This window comes from Vipera berus (assembly GCF_964194415.1).
Source record: "Vipera berus genome assembly, chromosome: 4".
In the NCBI taxonomy this organism is placed as follows: Eukaryota; Metazoa; Chordata; class Lepidosauria; order Squamata; family Viperidae; genus Vipera; species Vipera berus.
In genome coordinates, this window is record NC_138206.1 from 116,709,828 (window position 1) to 116,735,226 (window position 25,399).

At 42.9% G+C, this 25,399-nt stretch overlaps 1 protein-coding gene across 1 annotated transcript in view; it reads left to right on the plus strand.

Annotated features, from left to right (window-relative positions):
• The window catches only part of DIAPH3 (diaphanous related formin 3), a gene marked incomplete at its 5' end in the record, with an annotated part of 111,965 nt that overhangs the window by 37,926 nt on the left and 48,640 nt on the right, over positions 1 to 25,399 (plus strand). Inside the window, 5 exons of the mRNA XM_081326410.1 lie at positions 2,988 to 3,311; positions 11,730 to 11,762; positions 16,426 to 16,602; positions 18,536 to 18,640; positions 20,102 to 20,232. Of these exons, the coding sequence (XP_081182536.1) occupies positions 2,988 to 3,311; positions 11,730 to 11,762; positions 16,426 to 16,602; positions 18,536 to 18,640; positions 20,102 to 20,232 (770 nt within the window). The remainder of the gene's footprint in view (positions 1 to 2,987; positions 3,312 to 11,729; positions 11,763 to 16,425; positions 16,603 to 18,535; positions 18,641 to 20,101; positions 20,233 to 25,399) is intronic.

Here is a 25,399-nt window from a genome sequence, read left to right on the forward strand (position 1 = left end):
TTGTGGTAGATTAATAGCCATGATGGCAATTACAACACTACTAATATCAGTTGCTCTATGACAGTTGAAGGATGCCCTGAACCTGGAAAATGAATATGTAAAGCATTGTATGATTCAGTGGCCAAAGAATTTTGAGCACAGATATGACAACAACTGAGCGTAACATTTCTGTTGTTAACTGAGACATTTCTCAAGTTTTGCCCCATTTGGCGATCTTTCTTGCCACATTTGTGAAATCACTGCAGTTGATAAATTAGTAACCCAGTTGTTAACTGAATCTAGCTTTCCCGTTGACTTTGTCAGAAAGTCGCAAAAGGTGATCACAGGATCACGGGACACTTCAACCGTTGTAAATAGGAATTAGTGGCCAAGCATTGGAATTTTGATCACCTGATCACAGGGATGCTGCAAAAGTCGTAATTGTGAAAACGGTCCTAAGTCACATTTTTCAGTACCGTTGTAATTTTGAATGGCCACTAAATGAGCTGTTGTTGAGGACCACTTGTATAATATCATGCTTGAGCAATAGGAAAACAGGTGGATTAATGCTTTGACATTTACACTGAGCTTTAACCTTTTACAAAATGATGTATTGTTGGCAGCTAATGCCTGACAAATTGTCAAAGATGCATAACAATGTTTCAGAATGTGTGTTGGAAATGTAAAGAAGGAACTTTTTATCATCTTGAGTGGATTTGTAATAACGCAAACAAATATTGAGGCCAGATTCATGCTTTGGTGCTGAAGATCCTTAAGATAAAAACAAAACAGAAACTAGCATCTTTTCTTTTAGGACTATTGGATAAGAAGCTTAAAAGAAAATCTGGAACTTTATTATATATATTATATACAGTATAGTGGTGAACTTCCTATATGCACAAAAATGGAAAGAGAAGTCAACTGCCCCAATGGGTTTGGGGTTGGGTTTTAATATGGTTTTAACTATTGTATATATCGGGCATAAATCATTTAATTGTTTTTAACTTTTGTACTTTGTTTTTTTAATGTTTATTGCCCTGTACACCGCCCTGAGTCCTTCGGGAGAAGGGTGGTATAAAAATTTAATAAATATAAATATAATAAATATGATCAGAAAAACCCCCGAGAGGGCAAAATTAACTATTTTAATCAGAGAAAAGAATACATCTAGTTTTGTTTCCACTTGGTAACAGCTTCTAAACTTTGTGCTTGAAAAATGAAATTCTGCCTTTGGAATTTTCTGATTGTTAAGGAAATGGTTGGTACTTACTAAGAATGTAACAGTAAAAAGTCGAGGTGGTAAATTTAGTTAGTGTTTCACTGCGCTGCAAAAAAGTTGGAAGTCAATTTTTTAAAAAATTCTTCCCCTTTATCTCACATTTTTCTGTCCCTTTCTTTCCCTTTTTTCCTATCAATATTTTCATTGGTATTTTGTATTAAGACACTCTCAATAAAAAAAATGTACATATGTGTTATCATATTTTCATAAATGCATTTATTTATCCTTATACATTTATCCTACTTAGATTTGGTTATCATATTGATGCATCTCTTCCGGTTGCGTTCCCTTGTTCCCGTTATTGTTCTATTATTTTGTTCTGTTCTGTTATACAGGCATTTTTCATTTCTCTTCCTTTTTCTTGTGGCCAGCTGCCTACAGTAGCTCCACGGGGAGGTATGGTGGGCGGCAAAGAAATTTATCGATAAAAGATTTTTTTAAAAAAATACTAATTTAAAGTAATAATGATTCGAAATGTATAAATTTAAATAATGTAAATAAATAAAATGATATAAATATAAGAAATAATATAAACATAAGGTAAAGGTAAAGGTTCCCCTGCACATATGTGCTAGTCGTTTCCAACTCTAGGGGCCGGTGCTCATCTTCGTTTCAAAGCCGAAGAGCCAGCGCTTGTCCGAGGACGTCGCCGTGGTCATGTGACCGGCATGACTAGACGCCAAAGGCGCACGGAACGCTGTTACCTTCCCACCGTAGTGGTCCCTATTTTTCTACTTGCATTTTTACGTGCTTTCGAACTGCTAGGTTGGCAGAAGCTGGGACGAGTAACAGGCGCTCACTCTGTTACGCGGCACTCGGGATTCGACCCGCCAAACTGCCGACCTTCTGATCGACAAGCTCAGCGTCCTAACCCACTGAGCCACTGCGTCCCTTTTTAATATAAACATAAATATAAATAAAATAAATAATATAAATATAAAAATGTTAAATAATATAAATAATATAAAAATAAATAAGTTAAATTACATAAATATTACAAATAAATAAAAATAACAATAAATGTTAAAATTACATATAAATAAAATAATTAATATAAAATAAGTTAAATTATATGAATAAATAATATAAAAATAATGATACATTATAAATAAGCAAATATAAAAATAAGTTAAATTATATAAATAAGTAAAACAAATAGCATAAAATAATTTAAACAGTATAAATAAATAATATAAAAAACAAGTAAGCTAAATAAATAAATAAAATAACATAAATAAAATAGTACAAAGAAGTTTAATAAATAAACTTAAATAAATATAATAAATCAGGATTATTTCAGGGATAATTTAATCTTTTATTTGTCTTTTAACTTGTATTTTGTATTGGTATGATTTTAAAATGCCCTGTAAACCGCCCTGAGTCCTCCGGGAAAGGGCGGTATATAAAACTAATAAATAAATAAATAAATAAACAAACAAACAAACAAACAAACAAATAAATAAATAATAAAATAAAATCAGTTTGCTTCCTATTTGTGCGTTTCGCAACCCGTCTCTCCTCCGCTACTCGACTGACCTACACCACACCGGCCAGAAGCACCCAACGGCATCACCCCGCCCCCCCCCCCAAAAAAAAAGGAATTACACCCCGCCTTACTCCGAGGAGTAGCGACTCCGGAGTGTCACCTCCGCCGAAGCGGAGACTCCTCAGCGGGCGAGTGACGTCAGCCGCGGCTCCGCCCCCTCCACCCCACCCCACCCCTACCCAGACGACGGTTAAGGCCAGCGGCGATTGGTCCCCGTGCTCGCCCAATCCGGAGGCCGCCTTCCGGCAAGCGCGACCCTGCGATTGGGCGACGTCTCCGCCGGAGGGGGCGTGGCCAGAGCGGCGGGAGAATTCGAGCCGGGGTGGAAATTCCTTGTCGGGCGAGTCTCGGCCGCCGCAGCAGCAGCAGCAGCCGCCTCCTCCTCTCGGAGAGCCCGCCATGGAGAGGGGTCCTCGCGGGAAGAACCAGCCGGCCCGCAGGCAGGCCGCGGAGGCGCTCGGCTCGGAGGGAAGCGGCGGCGGCAGCAGCAGCAAGAAAGCCAAGTTCGTGAGTATAGCGGGGGTTGCTGCTGTTCCCCCGGGCAGCCTTGGGGGTGGGTGGGTGGGTGGGTGGGGGGTGGCAGGAGGAAATTGAGCTTCTCCTGGGCAAGGGGAGAGGAAGAGAGATTGGGCTTGCATTGGGGCCTCGGCTGTTCTAAGACTCCTGGGCTTCAGCTCCCAGAATTGCCAACTTTGGGGGCTTCCTGCATTAGGGCCTAAGGAAAAAAAAAAGGGGGGGGGGTCTTCCAAACCTGGCGATTAGGGCACAAGGGAGGGGTTTTGGGGGGGGGCGGCCTTGCACCTTGCGAAAGGGCTCCTCCTAAGTGATTTCAAAGCACCCTTTTAGTGGGAAGGGATGAGAAAATGACAGAGGTTGCGTTAGGGCAGGGGTCAGCAACCTGAAACAGTGAAAGAGCCACTCGGAACCGATTCCCTCACAAAAGGAAAAACTGGGAGCCACAAAAAATATGTGTGCATGCGCGTACATGCGTGCATGCGCAGAACAGGGTTTGACTGAAGAGTGGAGCCAAGGCGAGATATGCACCTACCCTGCATATTTGAATTGATTGGTTGAACTTTTTTAGTCCCACTTTTTTGGGGGGGGACTGCACATGGCAGAGGACCGGGAGCCGCAAGAGATGGCTGAAAGAGCCGTATGCGGCTCCGGAGCCGCGGGTTGCAGACCTGTGCGTTAGGGCATAAAGAAGGGGGCTTAGGGATAGGATAGAAAATAGAATCATATTAGAATAGAATAGAATAGAATAAGAGTTGAATAGAATAGAATATAGAGAACAGAGTAGAGAATATAGAATAGAATTGGATATAGAATAGAATAGAATTAGAGTTGAATAGAATTGAATATAGAGAACAGAGTAGAGAATATAGAATAGAATTGGATATAGAATAGAATAGAATTAGAGTTGAATAGAATAGAATATAGAGAACAGAGTAGAGAATATAGAATAGAATTGGATATAGAATAGAATAGAATTAGAGTTGAGTAGAATAGAATATAGAGAATAGAGTAGAGAATATAGAATAGAATTGGATATAGAATAGAATAGAATATAGAGAATAGAGTAGAGAATATAGAATAGGATATAGAATAGAATTAGTGTTGAATAGAATAGAATAGAATTAGAGTTGAATAGAATAGAATAGAGTAGAGAATATAGAATAGGATATTGAATAGAATTAGTGTTGAATAGAATAGAATTAGAGTTGAATAGAATAGAATATAGAGAATAGAGTAGAGAATATAGAATAGAATAGGATACAGAATAGAATTAGAGTTGAATAGAATAGAATTAGAGTTGAATAGAATAGAATTAGCGTTGAATACAATAGACTAGAGAGAATAGAGTAGAGAATATAGAATAGAATATCGAATAGAATAGTAGAATAGACTATAGAATAGAATAGAATATGGCCCAGAGAAACAACACAGTCTAGTTTGGATGTATAAATATACTGTACGTGGCAAGAAAAACAAATCTTGCCTGGCTTAAGGGGGCTTGGGAGGATCCCTTGCACACTGCGAAAGGGGCCCTCCTAAGTGATTTTAAAGCATCCTTTTTTTGGGAAGGGAATTGACCTGCACTGGGAAGGGATGAGAAAATGACAGAGGTTGCATTAGGGCAGGGGTAGGCAACCTTGGCTCTTTTATGACTTATGGACTTCAACTCCCAGAATTCCTGAGCCAGCTGGCTCAGGAATTCTGGGAGTTGAAGTCCATGAGTCATAAAAGAGCCGAGGTTGCCTACCCCTGCATTAGGGCATAAGGAAGGGGGCTGGGCAGGGGTGTGTGTCTGTGTCCCTTGCATACTGCAATGGGGCTGCTTGTAGTGGTTGCGAAGTGGCCTTTTAAGGGGAAAGAAATTGACCTGCCCTGACAAAAGGGTGCGTGCATAAAGAAGGGGGCTTGGAGAGTCCCTTGCACACTACAAAGGGACTGCTTCTAGTGGTTCCAAAACACCCTTTTAGTGGGAAGGAAATTGACCTGCGTCCGGGGAGGGTGAGGAAGTGGTTACGGTTTCTTTGGGGCATAAGGAAGAGTGCTCGGGGTTTCGTTGGGGCAGGGGTCTGCAAACCTGGCAACTTTAAGACTTGTGGACTTCAACTCTCAGCATTGCCAAGTTTGGAGAGCCCTGCATTAGGGCATAAGGAAAGGGGCTTGGCGGGGGGGGGGATATACATTGCAAAAGGGCTGCTCCGATTGATTTCAAAGCACCCTTTTGAAATTTGCCCACATTGTGCAGGGATAAGAAAGTGATTGCCTCTGTAGTAGGGCATAAGGCCTTGAGCGGCTCCCTTGCCTACCGCAAAACAGATTCTTTGTAGTGGTCGCAAAGTGGCCTTTTAGTGGGAAGGAAAGTGATGTGCACTGGGCATGATTGACCAAGCCTTTGGGGCTTACCTCTGTTGTTGTTGTTGTTAGTTGCGAAATCGTGTCCGACCCATCACGACCCCATGGACAACGTTCCTCCAGGCCTTCCTGTCCTCTACCATCTTCTGCAGTCCATTTAAGCTCACGTCTCCTGCTTCAGTGACTCCATCCAGCCACCTCATTCTCTGTCGTCCCCTTTTTCTACTGCCCTCAATCTTTCCCAGCATTAGGCTCTTCTCCAGTGAGTCCTTCCTTCTCATTAGGTGGCCAAAGGATTTGAGTTTCAACTTCAGGATCTGGCCTTCTAAAGAGCAGTCAGGGTTGATCTCCTCTAGGACTGACCGGTTTGATCACTTTGCAGTCCAAGGGACTCGCAGGAGTCTTCTCCAGCACCATAGTTCAAAGGCCTCAATTCTTTGGCGCTCGGCCTTTCTTATGGTCCAACTTTCACATCCGTACATTGCAACTGGGAAGACCATAGCCTTGACTATACGCACTTTTGTTGACAGGGTGATGTCTCTGCTTTTTAGTGTGCTGTCTGGATTTGCCTCCTCCCCAGGAGCAAGCTTCTTTTAATTTCTTGGCTACAGTCCCCATCTGCAGTGATCTTGGAGCCCAGGAAAATAAAATCTGTCACTACTTCCATTTCTTCCCCATCTATTTGCCAGGAATTGAGAGGGCCGGATGCCATGATCTTGGTTTTCTTAATGTTAAGTTTCAAATACACCTCTGGGGTATTAGGATGATAAAGGTGTGACTAGCTTCTGGTGAGAGCTTGGAGTAACGGACCTTACAAACGGGCTGCCCATGGCGGGGTGACAAGGTTGCACAGCAACCTTTTGTTGGAAAGGGAGTTAACTGGTTCTTGGGTAGGCAGGTTAAACCGTTTGAGGCTGCAGTAAAGTTGGAGAAGGGGATCTTTGACCTCTTGGGAAGTTGGGATTGCTGGTCATTGGCCTGACTGGTTGTGAAAGGAAAATTGATTGGTTGTGTCTCCAATTTTCTCCCTGGAGTTTCAGGAGATTTGCATATACAGTGGTACTTCGGTACTCATCCTTAATTGGCTCTGGGAGGTGCAATGAGTATCAAAAATGATGAGTATCAAGCAAATTTTTCCCATAAGGAATAATAGAGTGAGTCACAAAGCAGCCGACAATGACAAGTTCTAACTTGTGCCTTGAGTACAAAAGAAATGATGAATACGGGGACGAAATGTGTCAAAAATGCATTGCGTAACAAATTTGATGAGTTTCAAAGTAGTCGAGGAACAAGTACCACTGTACATTGCTTTTCTTTTTATTATTTTCTTTCTTTGTGGTGTATATAGGCCCCAGAAATATTGGACATCAGCCTCAGACTACACTCTGATCTCCTTTGTAATTTCTTTCTTTAAAATTGGAAGAATCTCCGAAAAATGATTGGAAAGTCATACAGATACCCAAAGAAGGTCAATATATTTGATAAAGCAAATATTTTGGGCACCATGCTTTTATAGGCGTATTCTTAGCAAGACTGTAAAACACAATCGATATTTTTTTTTTCAATGGATCCGGTGATCAAAAACCTGGGGAATTGTCTAAAGTTATCTAAGTGCTGGAAGTAAAAAACTGGTCTTGATTCCAAGCCTGGAGAAAGAGGCTGGAAAAATGATTTGCAGGCAGGCTGCATTTGGGAAAGGAGGTCTCTGTTTAATATTAAGAATAAAGACTATATTATTCTGGGGAGAGGAGGGGGCTTTCCTACACATCCTTCCTAGGAGGCTTCAGCTGGTGCAGAATGCAGCCGCGCGAGTTGTGATGGGAGTCTCCCGATACTCCCGTGTAACGCCTCTTCTCCGCGAGCTGCATTGGCTTCCAGTTGCCCTCCGGGTGAGATTCAAGGTGCTGGTAATGACCTATAACGCCCTAAATGGCATGGGCCCGGATTATCTAAGGGAACACCTGCTGCCGGCATCAACTTCCCATCGTCCTGTGCGCTCCCACAGGGAGGGCCTCCTCAGGGTACCGCCGGTCAAGGATTGCCGACGGGCGATCCCCAGGGGGAGGGCGTTCTCAGTGGGCGCGCCTGCCCTATGGAACCAATTGCCAAGGGAACTCCGGACTGCCCCCGACCTTCGTTCATTTCGCCGGGACCTAAAAACCTGGCTCTTTGAGCTATCTGGTCTGGACGGAGGGGTTTTAATGATTTTAAATTGTGATTTTAATTTTGGGGAGGCTAGAATAATATATTTATTTTAATTTTATGTTGTATTGTTTTTAAATTTTGCCTCGTAAACCGCCCTGAGTCCTTCGGGAGTAGGGCGGTATGTAAACTGAATTAATAAATAATAATAAATAATAGGTTGGTACAATGACAAGGGCTCAGATTGTTGGGGACAATGTGCTAACATTTGCAAGCCACTTAGAGAGGGCTGTAAAAGCACTGTGAAGCTGTATATAAGTCTAAGTGGGATTGCTACTGTGCTGTTGTAACTAGGAATTTGTGTAAAAGCTACCGTGGCTTAGCTTCTTCATTACAGCTTTTCTCCAAAATTAGTTAAAAGACTGTCTTTCCTTCCCCCTGTACAAGAACTACTACGTGTTGAGTTCTGCAGCTGAGGCAGATGGCGAAGAATTGAGAGATAACGTTTATCTTCGCCAAGGGGTTACACGAGTTGCTGTTTTTCTTTCCTTTTTATTGCTAGGCGAAAGCTTTGACTTACTTGCTGAAGATCATAGGCAGTATTTCTTTGTGCAGGAGTTTCTATTTGTTCTGATGCTTATTACTTCGTTACATATTTTTTTTGTTGCCTGCGGTTTTTTTAATCGTAATTCATCTGAGCTTTCACTGAAAAGCAGCCACATAAAAGTAGAAACGTGCAAAAACGAAAAAAGGCTGCATTTCATATTTATTTTTAATACAATAAGTATTTATTTATTTATTATTTATTAATTTTATTTGTATACCTCCCTTCTCCCGAAGGACTCAGGGCGGTGAACAGGGCAATACATATTAAAAAACAAGATACAAAAATTAAAAATGATTAAACATATGCACATGAATAAGTTAAAACACATTAAAATAGATTAAAACAGATTAATAAAACCCAACCCCATCCCATCAGGCCAGGCCAGCTTGTTCGAAAAAGTAGGTTTTGAGATCGTGCCGGAAGGAGCGGAGGTCAGGCGCCATCCGGAGCTCGACCGGAAGATGGTTCCATAAATCCGGCGTGCCCACAGAGAACACCCTCCCCCTGGGGGCCACCAGTAGACATTCTTTGACTGGTGGCACCCTGAGGAGGCCCTCTCTGTGGGAGCGTACTGGGCGGAGGGAAGTTGACGCCGGCCGCAGGTGCTCCCCAAGGTATTCCGGACCCATGCCACGTAGGGCTTTGTAGGTCATTACCAACACCTTGAATCTCACCCGGAAGACAACTGGAAGATGCTTACCGCCTTGCAACAGACAGGTTTAATGTTGCCAAATCGTATTTATAGTTTTCATAATCTCTACTAGTTGAGGTGCATTCTGAAGCAGGAAAATCTGAAAGCAGTAGTAGAGAGTTTGGACGCTTCTGTGGAGCTTCTCTCTCCTCACAGGGACATTTCCAGAAGATAATAGTATCCTCAGATCTTTATATGGCTTTGTCTGAATGGAGCAAGTCACATCTTCAGGAGGTGTCACATCTGATAAGCTTAAGCTAAAGGACAAACACAGTCCGTAAAAATAGATTGGTTGAGCTATTACTTAACAAGGTGCAAAAAAAAAAGAACAGTTGTTTACATGAAAAGGTAAGGTGAGTTGGAAGTTGTACATCAGGGGTCTTCAAACTTGCCCTTTTACAACTTGTGGACTTCAACTCCCAGAATTCCTCAGCCAGCGTGCCTGGCTGAGGAATTCTGGGAGTTGAAGTCCACAAGTCATAAAAGGGCCAAGTTTGAAGATCCCTGTTGTATGTTTTCATTTTGCTCATATGTCAGCTATATCAAACAATGGTTTCATTCATGAAATGTATATAACTACACCGTTATGGCTTGAAGCATCCCAGCAGCTTATAGCATATGAATCACAAAGTTGGAAGGGACCTTGGAGATCTTCTAGTCCAACCCCTTCCTCAAGCAGGAGACCCTATACCAGAGTTCCCCATCCTTTTGGGGTTGACGGCCCAGAGCGGGGGAAGGGAGGAAAGAAGGAAGGGTTTTGTGTTTGTGGATGTGGACGCATGCACGTGCAAGGCCACAAACACCTGTTGCTCACAAGGTCTGCAGATGCCCACAATGTTTGTGATGATGCTCGTGCAAGTGGGCCCATGAAAGCCTGTGGTGCTCGTGCAAGTGTGGCCACAAACACCCATGACACTTGTGACAACGTGCGCAAATGTGGAACGCCCATGACGCTTGCGCGAGTGGTGTTATGCACATACACACGCGCTCACAGGCCAGCCACTCGCGCAGCCCAGTGGCCAATAGCCTGAGGCCCATCGTGTTGAGGTTGAGGACCCTTGCTCTATGACAGACATGTCAAACACAAGGCCCGGGGGCCAGATCCAGCCCGCGAAGTGGTTTCATGCGGCCCACGAAGCCATCCTGGAAACAGTGAGGGAACGGCCCCCACTGCCTTGGCCCTGGCCCAGAGACCCTCCTCCTGCCAGAGACCCTCAGATCTGTCCCACTCCTGCCCAGGCCCCCATAGGCACCCTTGATGCGAACGATGTAGAGCTGGCCACGCCCACCCAGTAGGCCATACGCACTCTAGCCATGCCCACCCAGTAGGCCACGCCCACCCTGGCCACACCCACCCGGCCCCCTGAGGGCAACCGCAATGCTGATGCGGCCCTCAATCAAATTGAGTTTGGCACCCCTGCTCTATACCATTCTGGATAAATGGGCGTCCAATCTCTTTTTAACAACCTCCACTGATGGATCACCCACAACTTCTGAAGGCAAGCCATTCCACTGATTAATTGTTCTAACTGTCAGGAAAATTCTTCTTAGTTCTAGGTTGCTTCTCTCCTTGTTTAGTTTCCATCCATTGCTTCTTGTTTTTCCTTCAAGTGCTTTGGAGAATAGGTTGGCCCCTCTTTCTGGCAGCCTCTCAAAAATTGGAACACTGCTATCATGTCACCCCTTGTACTTCTCTTCATTAGACCAGACATACCCTATTCCTGCAACCGTTCTTCATATGTTTTAGCCTCCAGGCCCTTGATAATCTTTGTTGTTGTTGTTGTTGTTTTTAATCCCATTTCTATCCCGCCCTTCTCCGAAGACTCAGGGCGGCTTACAATTTAAGCACAAACCAATGTGCTTAGCAATAGCCTTCATTCTATGTATATGCCTGCTTATTAGGGCTTTCAAACCCCCCCCCCCCAAGCGGCATTATTACAAAGTCAGCTTATTGCCCCCAACAATCTGGGTCCTCATTTTACCTACCTCGGAAGGATGGAAGGCTGAGTCAACCTTGAGCCTGGTGGGACTCGAACCTGCACTAATTGCAGGCAGCTGGTGTTACTTAAGGAGGCATTAGCCCACTGCTCCACCAAGGCTCTTCTCTGCACTCTTTCTAGAGTTTCCACATCTTTTTTCATCGTGATGAGCAAAACTGGATGCAGTATTCCAAGTGTGGCCTTACCAAGGCATTGTAAAGTGGTATTAATACTTCACGTGATCTTGATTCTATCCCTCTGTTAATGCAGGTTAGCACTATGTTGCCTTTTTTGGCAGATGCGACACACGGCTGGCTGATATTTAAGTGATTGTCCACTAGGATTGCATATGGTGCTAAACCATCATTTAAATCAAAGCACACTACAGTTTAATTGTGTTTTAAGTGACTACTGTCTTTTGAAATATATATTTTTTATTATATTTTTTATTATATTATTTTATTGGGTCACATAGCTCCAGTCATATACATTTATATATTCCACCTAAATTTGAAAACTCCTAGTAGGAGTTATCACTTTGATGGGAAAGCATTTTTTAAAGTATTTTAAGTATTTTATTTATACTTTTAAAAGCTTAAATCGCCTTAACAGATGGTTTGTTTCATTTCTTTCATTTGCAGCCCTTGCACCTCAAGATTTTGACAGATGATGTGGTAAGATATTTTGTTTTCATTATTGTAAATTTAAGGAGAATTTGTTTTGGAAAATAATCTGTCATGCCGTCTGCTTCTTTGGATATAGTTGTCTGTTGACATGTAAAGCCAAACTATAGCTCCTTCTATCATTCCTGCTGTGTTCACACAACGTGTTAAGATGTTGCATGACTGTCCTGATTTTGTGTTTTGTGGAAACACAATCACCACTTTATCCTTTCTTTTCTATGTTGAATTATGGCTTGCTTTTATATCCTACCCATGCAAAGTTCCTTGGGCCTAGAAATGGAATTACGATCTAAACATATCTACTTCTCGCTTCCTGCTTTGGACTGATGTACTGTAGCGTCAACATTTTTCTCTCTTGCTTGTTGAGATATTTTATTTAAAGTATCCAATTAAAAGAAAGAAAATGCAGTACAAACGTATTAATTTCCAACGTCTACCTTTTTTTTTCTGAAAAGAGGACAGACAAGTTTGTTAAAAAGGACTCCAGGTCAAGTTTCTAGGAAAAAAAAAGAATAAGTTCAAATTTCAATGGATAGATTAATTACGTTCTACAGTGTTGAAGATATTTACTGATGGCCCAGCCCAGGCATGTCAAATTCGTGATGTTGTGCGACGTATCACAACTTTTCCCCCCATTGCCGGTAATGGGGAGGGCGTGGTTTTGTCGTGATGCATCCGGCCTGTGGGCCGGCACTTTGACATGCCTGGCCTAGCCCTAGCCAAATCTTTAAAAAAAAAACCAGAAATCTGGTGAAGTGCCAAATTACTGGAAGAGCCCTCCTTATCTGTGGAAGTTATATCTAGGAAGCTATAAATAAACACTCTGACATTGATACCCAAGAAGATTCTAGAACAGTTGCTACAAAATCAGCATGTAAGCACCTTGAAAATAGTACAGTGATTACAGGAAGGCAGCCTGGATTATGAAGAACATGTTTTGCCAGAGTAATTCATTTTTTTTTATTGGACATCTATCAAACTTCGTGTTAGAATTTGGGAATGGTGTGGACCTAATAGCGTTTGATGAATATGTCATGTCCTGATTAGAAGGTAGATATGTATGAGTCGATAGCAACTTGGCTAAGTGGATCCATAGTTGCCTATGGTGCTCAACCCAAATAGCACTTATCAACAGCTAGTTTCTCATGCCAACACAGACTTAGCAAGTCGGATGCCGTGGGCTATATTCTTCAACATTTTTATGACTTGTTTGATGATACTGTAGTGGTCCAGTATGTGGGAATGGACGGGACGAAGAGCTGCAGTCTAGGTGACAGTCAGACAGGCAGCGTAGTCCAGAAAAGCAGTGAGGTTGTCTCAAACATCTCCGCAGTCCGTCTGCATTTAAAACGCAAAGACCGCTCTTTCGAAGATAGCAAAGTCCACATTTTGGATAGAGAGGACCGCTGGTTTGAAAGAGGCGTCAAAGAGGCCATCTAGATCAAAATTAAACATCCCTCTCTCAACAGAGGGAGTGGGAGAGAGATACGACATCATCAATCTTCACAACACAGTCCTTTCAACAGTTCCAAGACGGCTCCACACCCATTTGCACTACTTAGGTCAGGGGTGTCAAACTCAATTTCATTGACGGCCGCATCAGCATTGCGGTTGCCCTCAAGGGGCCAGGTGGGTGTGGCCAGGGTGGGCGTGGCCTACTGGGTGGGCGTGGCTAGAGTGCGTATGGCCTACTGGGTGGGCGTGGCCAGCTCTACATCGTTCGCATGAAGGGTGCCTATGGGGGCCTGGGCAGGAGTGGGACAGATCTGAGGGTCTCTGGCAGAAGGAGGGTCTCTGGGCCAGGGCCAAGGCAGTGGGGGCCGTTCCCTCACTGTTTCCAGGATGGCTTCGTGGGCCGCATGAAACCACGTTGCGGGCTGGATCTGGCCCCCGGGCCTTGTGTTTGACATGTCTGACTTAGGTGATCCTGATGAGACGGGTGGCCTCCATGTCTCTCTAATAGAATGCAAATGACCAACTGTCTGCAAGGAGTATAAGTCTTCCCCTTCCCCTTCCCCATGCCCCTTCAGAGCTGAAGAAGCCTCTTGGGTGAGGAGCAAAAGTTCTTCAAAGAATAACAAGAAAGTCCAGTCGCCTCCTGAAAAAAAGGACCTTTGGGATCTCAGAAGAAAGCAGTGCCTGGTTTCTTGAGCTATAAAAGTGGGGCGGGCCAAGAGAAGTACTTCCATACTTGCAAGGTTCTGTTAACGTAACCTTACAATAAAGTTGGAGGCCGTACTTCTAAGAGGCCCTTCGTGATCTCTGAGCCTGGTGGTTTTCTTTGCTGACATTTCGTTACGCCAATTAGGTAACATTGTTAGTGCTAGTCTGATGCTGCTGTAACTTGGCTTGGGTAATGAGATGTCTGCAAGAAACAACCAAGCTCAGAGACCACCCAGCACCCCTCATTTCAACCGCTGAGCTATAAACGTTCTCCTTTACTGCTACTACCCTCTGGGCGTGCTTCCTGTCCGGAGGGCCTTGCGAAGTTGACAGATAAGGAAACCCTTAGTAAATTTGCAGAGGACAAAACGCCGCCTTGACGGATGAAAAGAGTCGGTGGAAAGTAATCCAACGTGTAGGTCTCGGAAGGAGGTTACCTGGCTTGGCGACAGTTGACACGTGAAGAGATTCTTGGATTTGTAATTAATCACAGATGGAACAAAAGGTCAGCAGTGTGACTTTGTTGCCCGGAAAGCAAAAGGAATTGTAGGCTTGCATCCACAGAAGCATAATTTCAAAGTCTCAAAAAATTGCCGAGTGCCACTTCAGCTAGAACTGGGACCAGACCCCGCAGTTTGTCTGATTTCGGATAAAGACAAGGAAGAGGATTGCGAGAACAGTTTAATTTTGACTAAAGGTGACTGAGTCTGAGCACCCTGACCGTTTTTCAAGTACCTGAAAAGTCGCCATACAGAAGGAAACTCAATCTCTTCCCTACCACCATAAGGAAGCGGAACAAAAAGTAATTACGTTAAAGTTATAGCAAAGCAGATCCTGACAAAATGTAACTTACAGTTTACACATTCGGTACTAGACATGATTATGAGAAGATGAGCTCCTTTTTTTTGCAGGATGTATTCATTCATTCTCTTTGCAAGTGCTGTATTAAATTGGATTCATGCCCCGAGATGGGAGTTGGCCTCTTCTGAATCCAGGAGAAATTATGGCTTGCAAAATAGCCTTACCGAACGATACAGGAGAGAAAGGTTGATGGTCAAGAGTTATGCTTTAATATAAGATTACAAAACTATTATAATTTTGGGAGGAAAAAATATAGGAGCAGATTTTTTTCATTAGGGTATAGAAAACAGATTTCCTGGAACTGTGTTTATTAACACCCGATTTGCAGAAATAGCAATTTAATCCGGATTTTTCTTTAGTTAGAATTGATATCTTAGATCCATACCACCTAACTTGGAGTTTCATAAAGTTTTTGCCATTGGAATATTTGTTTTACAATATTTGCCCCATTCTTTTACAGACTCAAGCCTTCACTCTTTGTGTGTGTATTTCTGTCTGTCTGTCTATCTGTCTGTCCATCCATCCATCTATCATCTACCTAATCTCTGCTTAAATTGTCAATATTAGATACAAAATATAAGGGAGTCTAAAGTAAATGAAGTGGGCAAGCAGTGTTGTATCCAGGGTTTTCTTTATTTAAAATTGATATCTTAAACTGATATCATATAACCTGGAATTTCATAAAGTTTATGCCATTGGAATATTTGTTTTACAATATTTGCCTCATTCTTTTAAAACTCAGGCCTCTATCTATCTATCAATCTATCTATCTATCTATCTATCTATCAACATACAGTGCAAAAACTGTATGTTGGCAAAGTCCCAGTTGACACCACATAATGGAAGAGGCATAAAAGGGTTTTTTTGACTCCTTAACCAAAGAGAAAAAGAGGATGGCTGCACAGTGAATGTGGTTTATAATGTGGAAAGTTTCTTCAAGTCTTGCTAAAGGTAAAGATAAAGGTTCCCCCGCACATGCGTGCTAGTTGTTTCCAACTCTAGGGGCCGCTGCTCATCTCTGTTTCAAAGCCGAAGAGCCAGCGCTTGTCCGAGCACGTCTCCGTGGTCATGTGACCGGCATGACTGGACGCCAAAGGCGCATGGAACGCTGTTACCTTCCCACCGTAGTGGTCCCTATTTTTCTACTTGCCTTTTTACGTGGTTTCGAACTACTAGGTTGTCAGAAGCTGGGACGAGTAACAGGCGCTCTGCTACGCGGCGCTCGGGATTCGACCCGCCAAACTGCCGACCTTCTGATCGACAAGCTCAGCGTCCTAACCCAGTGAGCCGCACCGCGTCCCTTCAAGTCTCGCTAGGAACCCTTCAATGTCTTCTCAACTGAATCCTTTCTTCTTCTTGGAGGTGTCAGTCGTTCACTTTCTCCCTATGTATTGCTACCCTTCCCATTCTCCTTTATGCTTTCAACCCCTTTAATTGTAGATGATTGGTTTCTAGTGCGGGATTAGGAATACGTGGTGTCCGGTCTACTGCATAATCAAACTTTTTGGCTTGCTTTTAAAGGTTTTGGGTAATCAACTGTGTTTCTCTGCGCCAAATCTTTTTTTTTCTTTTTCTTTTTGGTCTAACTTTGTACCTGCTGAGACATGCTTATTCTTGTTTTTTTGTTCAGTTTGATAAATTTTCCAGCATACGAATTCCAGGCAGCAAAAAGGACCGGCCAGCTCTCCCGTCTTGGAAACAAGCACCTTGCTCATCAAGTGAATGTACTACCCCTGCAGAGATGGATGACTTCATGCCTGCTCATTTATCAGATCAAGAGATCCTTGCGCTCTTTGAAAAAATGATGGTGAGAATTGCAGACCTGCTTCTGAATTGGATGGTGCTAGACACAAAAATATAGTCACAAACTGAAATCCACTCTCTTTGAGTTGCAAATAGAAACGACGTTTATTAGACTTCACAACAAAGTCTCAGAAGTAACGGTTTTGCAAAGCGTGGTGGATTCAGGAAGGCAAACAATGCAATGTAGCCAAGCACTGAACCACCCCCCCAAATTCCAAAATCACATATTATTACACATCCTGTTGCATCGCCCCATTCCCTCCCCCATGGCCCCAGTGGCTTAGGCTTTGGAGGTTACAGTCTATCAGAAGCGCCTAAACAGAATACATTATCTCTGCCCCTGTTTGCTTACATTATACTAGTAAGATCCCTCCCCTACTCTCCTGTTTACTCAGTCCATATATGTACATGCTTATCAATTCTAAAGGAGAGATGTCTCCCATCTTCTACACCTCTCAGATCAAGTAGGGGTACCAGGCACCAGAAGGTACTTAAAAACAATTCCTAGATGGTGACTCACACTTGGCCCCTATTGTAACTCCTGTTCTCCTCCTCCCTCCACTTGAGGCTTGTATTTTTCCCAATATACTCAAAGCATCTATTCAGGCAATTGATTAGGTAAAGGTAAAGGTTCCCACGCACTTGTGTGCTAGTCGTTTCCGACTCTAGGGGCCGGTGCTCATCTCCGTTTCAAAGCAGCGCTTTTCCGAGGACGTCTCTGTGGTCATGTGGCTGGCATGACTAGACACCAAAGGCGCACGGAACGCTGTTACCTTCCCACCGTAGTGGTCCCTATTTTTCTACTTGCATTTTTTACGTGCTTTCGAACTGCTAGGTTGGCAGAAGCTGGGACGAGTAACAGAGGCTCACTCTGTTACGCGGCACTCGGGATTCGACCCGCCAAACTGCCGACCTTCTGATCGACAAGTTCAGTGTCCTAACCCACTGAGCCACCGTGTCCCTTTGGCAATTGATTCTAAAATGATAATTGTAAAATATACGATTAGGTGATAATACTAAAAGCATATATATTTTTGTTTTTAAATTTCCTCGCTACTTCCAGTTATTTTCCACATTCCTCAACTGCCCTGTGAAAATTCTCTTCCTGTGAAACAATGGCACTGTTAAGAATTTGTCTGCCCCCTCAGCTCCTTAAAGCAGATATCCCATTGTCAGCTGAATGCGGTTAGACGTAGGCTTTTTTTTTTGCAATCATGGTTAATAGAAGGACCGCTCATATCCATGTAATCTAACAGATACTTCGTCAACCACACTAGTTGAGTACATGCAACATGTCATGTCAAAAGAATCAAACCGTACCACACGTTGTATGAACCCAGCAATATTGATGAAGCAATCAAGCAAAGGTTTCAAAATTGTTTGCTAAAGGCCACAATCTCCAATTGCGGATTGAGAAAATGAGGAGAAAATGGAAGGCTGGCGTGTTTTTTTTTTAATTTGAACAGGAGGAATTGAACAGGGTGCGCTCTCTATTTTCATGGAATAGGGAGACCCCGGCATGCGCTAGGGCAGAGGTCTTCAAACGTGGCCCTTTTATGACTGGTGGACTTTATTGGGAAGCTGGCACAAAGTTATTTGAACTATAAATGAAATCAAGGTTTATTCTGGGACCCACAGTATCGCCTCCTGGTACCAAATGACACCGGGAAAAACTTCCTTTTTTTTTTGTTTGTGTCCTTATTCTTGCCCCGCGTTTGTCTTTTGTTTTCTTGCCTTGTTTTCTTCCTCTTTGTTGAAATTCAACTGACCTTTGAGCGATAATGTAAATACGATCTCATGTAAATACGATCGTTACGGCCTCTGACTTTTAAAGCAGACCTCACTCACTCTGTTTCACCCCACTCTGAAACCAATTTTTTTTGGGGGGGTGGTAATAAATTTGCAATCTCACACCTGCGTTACCTTTTCCTTCGTAGGAAGACATGAATTTAAATGAGGACCGAAAAGCTCCGTTAAGAGAAAAAGACTTGCGTATCAAAAAGGAAATGGTTTTGCAGTACACTAGTGCTGCTTCGAGGCAGGTAAGCATGCGGGATAGGGAGACCCCGGCGTGCGCTTAGGGCAGGGGGGTCTTCAAACTTGGCCCTTTAATGACTTGTGGACTTCAACTCCCAGAATTCCTCAGTCGGACACCCTGGCTGAGGCATTCTGGGAGTTGAAGTCCACAAGTCATAAAAGGGCCAAGTTTGTAGACCCCTATGCTAGTGAAAGACACTGATAAAATTTAGAAGGGTGGGGGAAAAAAGCAGAAACAGATTTAATTCAGCTGATAGGGGTTTTTTATTTTTTGCTGAGGACTCTGATGTTGGGAAAGATGGAACTCAGAAGGAGAAAGGGACAGCAGAACTTGAGATGGTTAGAGAGTTTCCTTGACACAGTGGGCGTGAATTTGGGCAAAATCCAGGAGACAGTGGAGGGTGGGGGGGAGGCAGGGGGCTGGCGTACTATTGTCCATGGGGTCATGAAGAGTCAGACACGACACAACAAAGTTTGCTGAGTTTAATTAGGAGGTCCAGTTCTCCAAATAAGTTCTGACATGGCATATATAATCCTCTTACACCATTCTGTATTAGGGTATTAATCTGTCAATGGTACTATTTTGAAGCAGGCTTTCAAGATTGTACATAGGATTAGAATAAAATAGAATAGAATGCTATACTTTATTCGGCCAAGTATGATTAGACTCGCAAGGAATTTGTCTCCGGTGCAGAAGCTCTCAGTGTACATGAAAAAACAAAGTAATATAATTATTTATTTTTATTTTTTTTTTTATTTTAATTCCATTTATATCCCGCCCTTCTCCGAAGACTCAGGGCGGCTTACAAACTTAGCAGTAGCCTTCATTCTATGTATATGCCTGCTTATTAGGGCTTTCACACACACCCCAAGCGGCATTATTACAAAGTCAGCTTAATTGCCCCCAACAATCTGGGTCCTCATTTTACCTACCTCGGAAGGATGGAAGGCTGAGTCAACCTTGAGCCTGGTGGGACTCGAACCTGCACTAATTGCAGGCAGCTGGTGTTACTTAAGGAGGCATTAGCCCACTGCTCCACCAAGGCTCTTATTATATTATAATGATACCAATTATAATGATACCAATAAGAGGAAATAGTCAAAAAAGATGAGAATAATATTAATGCATCCATTGTTCATGGGTAAATGTCCATAGGCATAAGACGGTACTGTGGTAATTAGGTGTTCAGCAGAGTGATGGCACAAGGGGGAAAAATACACTGTCCCTGTGTCTAGTTTTTGCATGCAATGCTCTGTAGCGGGGGCCCCAAGGGAAGGAGTTGAAATATGTTTCATATTTCATAAACATTTCATATTCAGCATAGCTCTGTGCATATGCTCCATGTTCAACATAGGTCTCTGAACTTAGCACGCAATATTGGAACGAAGGTTCCAGATGGACTGGAAATGGATGGTGAACGTTATTTATGTTTTTTTTCGTAACACGTGTGATTATCATCTTTCAGGGAAGCCTCAAGAGTAGAAGGCAGGTTTTCCCCCAGGAATTCATCGGTGAATTAAAATCTGGAACAGTGGATGAAAAACTTGTCAGCTGCCTAGAATCGCTTCGGGTTTCATTGACTAGTAACCCTGTCAGGTAATGCCACAGTTCAACAAAACTTTGTGGTGGGGGGGGGGAGAGCCGATTTCATGAATGTTGATAAGGTTTTTTTTGCAAGTGTCTTTCATTCGGCGTCTTACTAACCTCGCTGTCAGTTAAGTTGTAAAAGTTATATAAGTTATTTGTGAACATTCATTACTGGCGATCATCGCTTGCTTTAATACAGTTGTCACAGGTGTCCTTGATTCCATTTCTGATCGTTTGCATTTGCAAGTGGCACAAATCACTTTCAGAAGGGAAGCCACATACAGTATGCAGGCAGCCCTCGACTTATGAGCCCAGTTCGGTTGTTAAGTGAGTTTTGTCCCATTTTGCGACCTTTCCGGCCACAGCTGTTAAGTGAATCGCTGCAGTTGTTAAGTTAGGGAGATTGCTGTTAAGCAAATCTGGCTTCCCCCATTGACTTTGCTTGTCAAAAGGTCGCAAAAAGAACCTCGAGGCACTGTTTACCTTAAAGAATCTTTTATTCGAGTAGCATAATATCGGCAGTTACATAATCGAAGCCAAAAACTGAATTCCCCTCCCCTGGGGGCAGATAGTATCAAAGCACAATTCCCTCCTTCAATTTGCAGTCATAAATCACGTTCCCCAATTAGCTTAAAGCGCGGGCTTGCTCTCTAGCCCGCCAATTCTTTATCATCTCTGATTTCAACAACCTTGATTCTCACACTAGGCTCAGTTTTGTTATGTCTACCTGGACTGTCATTCACATCCCCCCTTCCCAGGATCATCTAACTCAGGGCTTTTCAATCTTTTCACCCATTGTACCACTTTTAGGATATGGCAACATCTGAGTACCACCAGTCTCCTAGCAAGGTGTCAAAAACTTGATGACAAAAAAAAGGAAAAAAGTGTTGAAGTACAGGTAGTCCTCGACTTACAACAGTTCGCTTGGTGACTGTTCGAAGTTACAATGGCCCTGGAAAAAGTGCCCCCCAAGCCACAGCCGAGCAAGACACCTGCCTGCCCACCCATCTGCGCTCTTCCTCCTGTCCGAGGTTTTCATTGTTGTGAGCATTTCTGTTGAGGATTGGCAGTGGGGGTGGGGTGGGCGGTGTTTGGTTTTTATTCCCCTGGTCTGCTGGGTGGTTACAGCAGGTTTTGGTCACTTCACATGACCCTGGGACACTGTGACCGTCATAAATAGGAATCAGTTACCAAGCATCTGAATGTAAATCACAAGACCCTGCAGATGCTGCAACATTCCAGCTGATCGGCGCTTCTTCTGGGCTCAGCAGAAGCACCCGGATCAGGACCGAGCTCCAGCAGGATCCTGGCGCTGATCCTGGCGCTTCCGCTGAGCCCCGACAGCCTTGCAGCTCCAGTGGTCTCTCGCTCAGGCTTGTGCGGTGCTGCCACCGCTTCAGCTCATTCCCCTCCCCCGCTACCACTTTTCTAGGATGGTCGCGTACCACCTGCCAGGTGCCAATGTACCACAGGTGGTACCCGTACCACTGGTTGAAAAGCCCTGATCTAACTCTAAAAGCGAAAGGAAGAAGGTGGCTACATTTCCATCTGTTGTCAGTGCAAAAAAAACATCCGACGTTAGCAGCGTTGACAGCGATCACATGATCCCAGGAGACCCTGCAAACCGTCATAAATATGAGTCAGTTGCCAAGCGTCTGAATTTTGATCAGGTGACCATGGGGGTCAAAGGTTGTAAGTGTAAAAAGTGGTCATGAGTCACTTTTTTCATTGATGTAATTCACTAAATGGACTGTTGTAAGTCGAGAATTACCTTTATAGAATTTGATTTTATTAAAATAGCTGGTCATTGGCCAAGCCGCCTACAGAAATATGAGCTTGGTGGCTTCCTATATTTCCCTGCATTCTGAAAACTAGATTTTTGAAATAAACCAGGAAGGTCTGTTTGGGACTTTATTGCGGGTGCTATTGGTATGCTTCATGTGGTTGCACATTTGTTTGTTCTTGAATTAATCTCCACATCATTATGATCTGGTCGGAGTCTCTGGCACTAAAATTAGAACTTGATTAAATCAGCGGGTATACTATAGGGTTTTTTTAATGGCAATATCTGGATAATTTGCTTGCGGGGGTTTATGAACACGAACATGACTGATTTACACATAGCTTACAGATTATCTTTTTTAAATGAACTTTTTAGTGGGAAGTCTAAAAGTAAAAATAAAATCTTACTTATATATAAGGGTGTAGGTCTATAGATACGTTGTATATAGCATGTTTAAATGAGTGTTAGGAAGTGTACACTGTGAGAGCAAGCAACTAAATTTCATTTTTAATGGGTACCATTGTGTCCACAGTAAAAAATGACAATAAAGGTTTATCGATTGGTCTGCCTGTCTGTCTGTCTGTCTGGCGCTCTCTCTCTCTCTCTCTCTCTCTCTCTCTCTCTCTCTCTCTCTCTCTATATATATATATATATATATATATATATATATATATATATATATATATATATATATGTCTCATCTCTGTCTGTCTACATCTATCTATCATCTATCTATCTATCTATCTATCTATCTATCTATCTATCTATCTATCTATCTATCTATCTATCTATAGCTTAAATGGACTCCAGAAGATGGTAGAGGACAGGAAGGCTTGGAGGAACATTGTCCATGGGGTCGCGATGGGTCGGACATGACTTCCCAACTAACAACAACATCTATCTATCTATCTATCTATCTATCTATCTATCTATCTATCTATCTATCTATCTATCTATCTATCTACATCTATCATAACAATAAAAGTTCCAGACTTTTTGTATAGCTATGATCTAAGAAGCAGCATGGCTACGGAGTACAAACGTTGGAGCAAATGTAGTATTTTTTTTAATCTCAATATTTGCTGTAAAGAAATGTAATTTTTTTTAAAGTTAATTTAAAATATTCCAAAGCATCCTAATCAAAAGTATACAAGCACAGGCAGTCCTTGAATTACAACGGTTCATTTAGTGATCATTTGAAGTTAGAACCGCACTGACCCATGACCACTTTTCACACATGTGACCGTACCAGCATCCTCAGTGTCATGTGGTTTACATTCATTTCTGACAGTCGCAGCGTCCCTGGTGTGTGTGTGTGTGTTTCAAAGCCAGATTCATGTAACAAATGGGTGACTAATTTAAAACCTGGCAGGGATTCACTTCACCGCTGTGACGAGAAAAATCACAAAACTCACTCAACAAATTTCTCACTTGGCAACGTACATTTTGCGCTCGGTTGTGGCCATAAATGGAGGACTATCTGCAAGGCTATTCTCAGTTGGTAGTTTACAAAAGCAAAAAATAAAAGAAATAAAAAAATCAAGAAATAACCCTCAGCGCCCAGTATCGCAACAGAAGCCACCAATATACTTGAGAAATAATTAAAAATAATAATAATGTCCATCAAGGAGCTGTCCGCACTACTAACGGTATAGATTCGATTAGAGTAGATGACCTTTGTTGTCATTTTTTCCTGTGGGCACAACGGCACACCTTTAAAAAAATGAAATTTAGTTGCTGGCTCTCAATGTGTACGCATCCATAACACGCATTTAAAGCATATTACATACAACATATGTATCGACCTGCACCCTGACATATAAGTAACATAGAAATGTTATTCACTCTCCACCTTGAATACCTAACTTTGCTTACCCGGCTTTCCACGGGTATAGTAACTGACTCTTGAACTGGCCTCTTCCAGTCTGAAATTCTTTAAGGTCGTCTGTAATATTGAACAAGTTGAACCAAATGGCTGACCCTAGATAAAGCAGTGTCCCCTGTTCCCGTTCTAGAACGTGTAAGCTTTCTCCTTGTGAGGAATTTACAATTTTTGAGAAAGGCAGACACGCATATCACGCTAATCCCTTTAAGGGTAAGTAAAACTGCGCCACGCGCAGCATGTGCATCCAAACTAATGGGAGTTGGCAACGGCCCGTTAATTTGAAGAGAGGTGTCTAATCCGTCTACAAAAGTGTGAGTTTGCTTTGGAGAAAACGGTGTAGTGTGTGCCTAAACTGATTGGCATTGTGTCCTTTTTATTTTGTATCCTCAGCAAGGGATGCTGCATGTGGCATGGGTACAACTACAGCTTGTAACCTAATCCACGCTTCCCCTTTCCTTACTAAAAGCATTACGCAGTGGAAGAAAAACCCTGTGCGGGCTTTGGGATTGTTTTTCAACACCTACTTTTTGCCTTTGAAAGGAAGAAAAATCGTGGCTGGAGGGCATAAGACCTCTGGGCAAGCGGGGTGGGGTGGGTGGGCTCTGACCCTCACTTTGCAGAGGTGAAGAAGAGAAAGACCGTGAGGAAGTAGTGAAGAGTACATTTCAGGAGCTGGGAAAAAAGATTTACAAAGACTAGGATCTGATTATTCACCTCTCCATTCAGCTGCTCCAGGATAGAGCGTGCAAATCGTAACCTCCCGTTTTTTTTTGCAACCTATGATAGAAGTGAAAGCAACTGAGGAGAGGACAGGGCTTTCTTTGATCAGGAATGAAAGTGGGTGTCTCCAGAAAGAAATCCGGCCTTATTTTTAAAAGTGCCATTCTTTAAAAAAATGGTGGAAAAAAGTAAGGTTCTACTCTTAGGCAAGAAAAACCAAATGCACAGTTACAGCATAGGTGGTACGTTGGTCAATAGTGGCAACCGTGAAAGGGATCTCAGAGTCCGAGTGGATAATCCCTTAAATAGGAGCCAGCTGTGTCTGGCAGCTGCCAAAAAACCCCAAATGCCCAGGTATTGTATAGGTTATATCTTGCTCAATAGTAGCAATTGTGAGAGGGATCTCCTAGTGGACAATCCCTTAAATATGAGCCAGCCGTGTGCAGCAGCTGCCAAAAAAGCCAACACAGTGCTAGGCTGCGTTAACAGAGGGACAGAATCAAAACCACATGAAGTCATAGTGCCACTTTACAATGCCTTGGTAAGGCCACACTTGGAATACTGCATCCAGCTTTGGTCACCACGATGTAAAAAAGAGGTTGAGACTCTAGAAAGAATACAGAGAAGAGCAAAAAAGATGATCAGGGGACTGGAGGCTAAAACATATAAGGAACGGCTGCTGGAATTGGGTATGTCTAGTTTAATGAAGAGAAGGTCCAGGGGGGACATGATAGCAGCGTTCTAGTATCTCAGGGGCTGCCACAAAGAAAAGGGAGTCAAGCTATTGT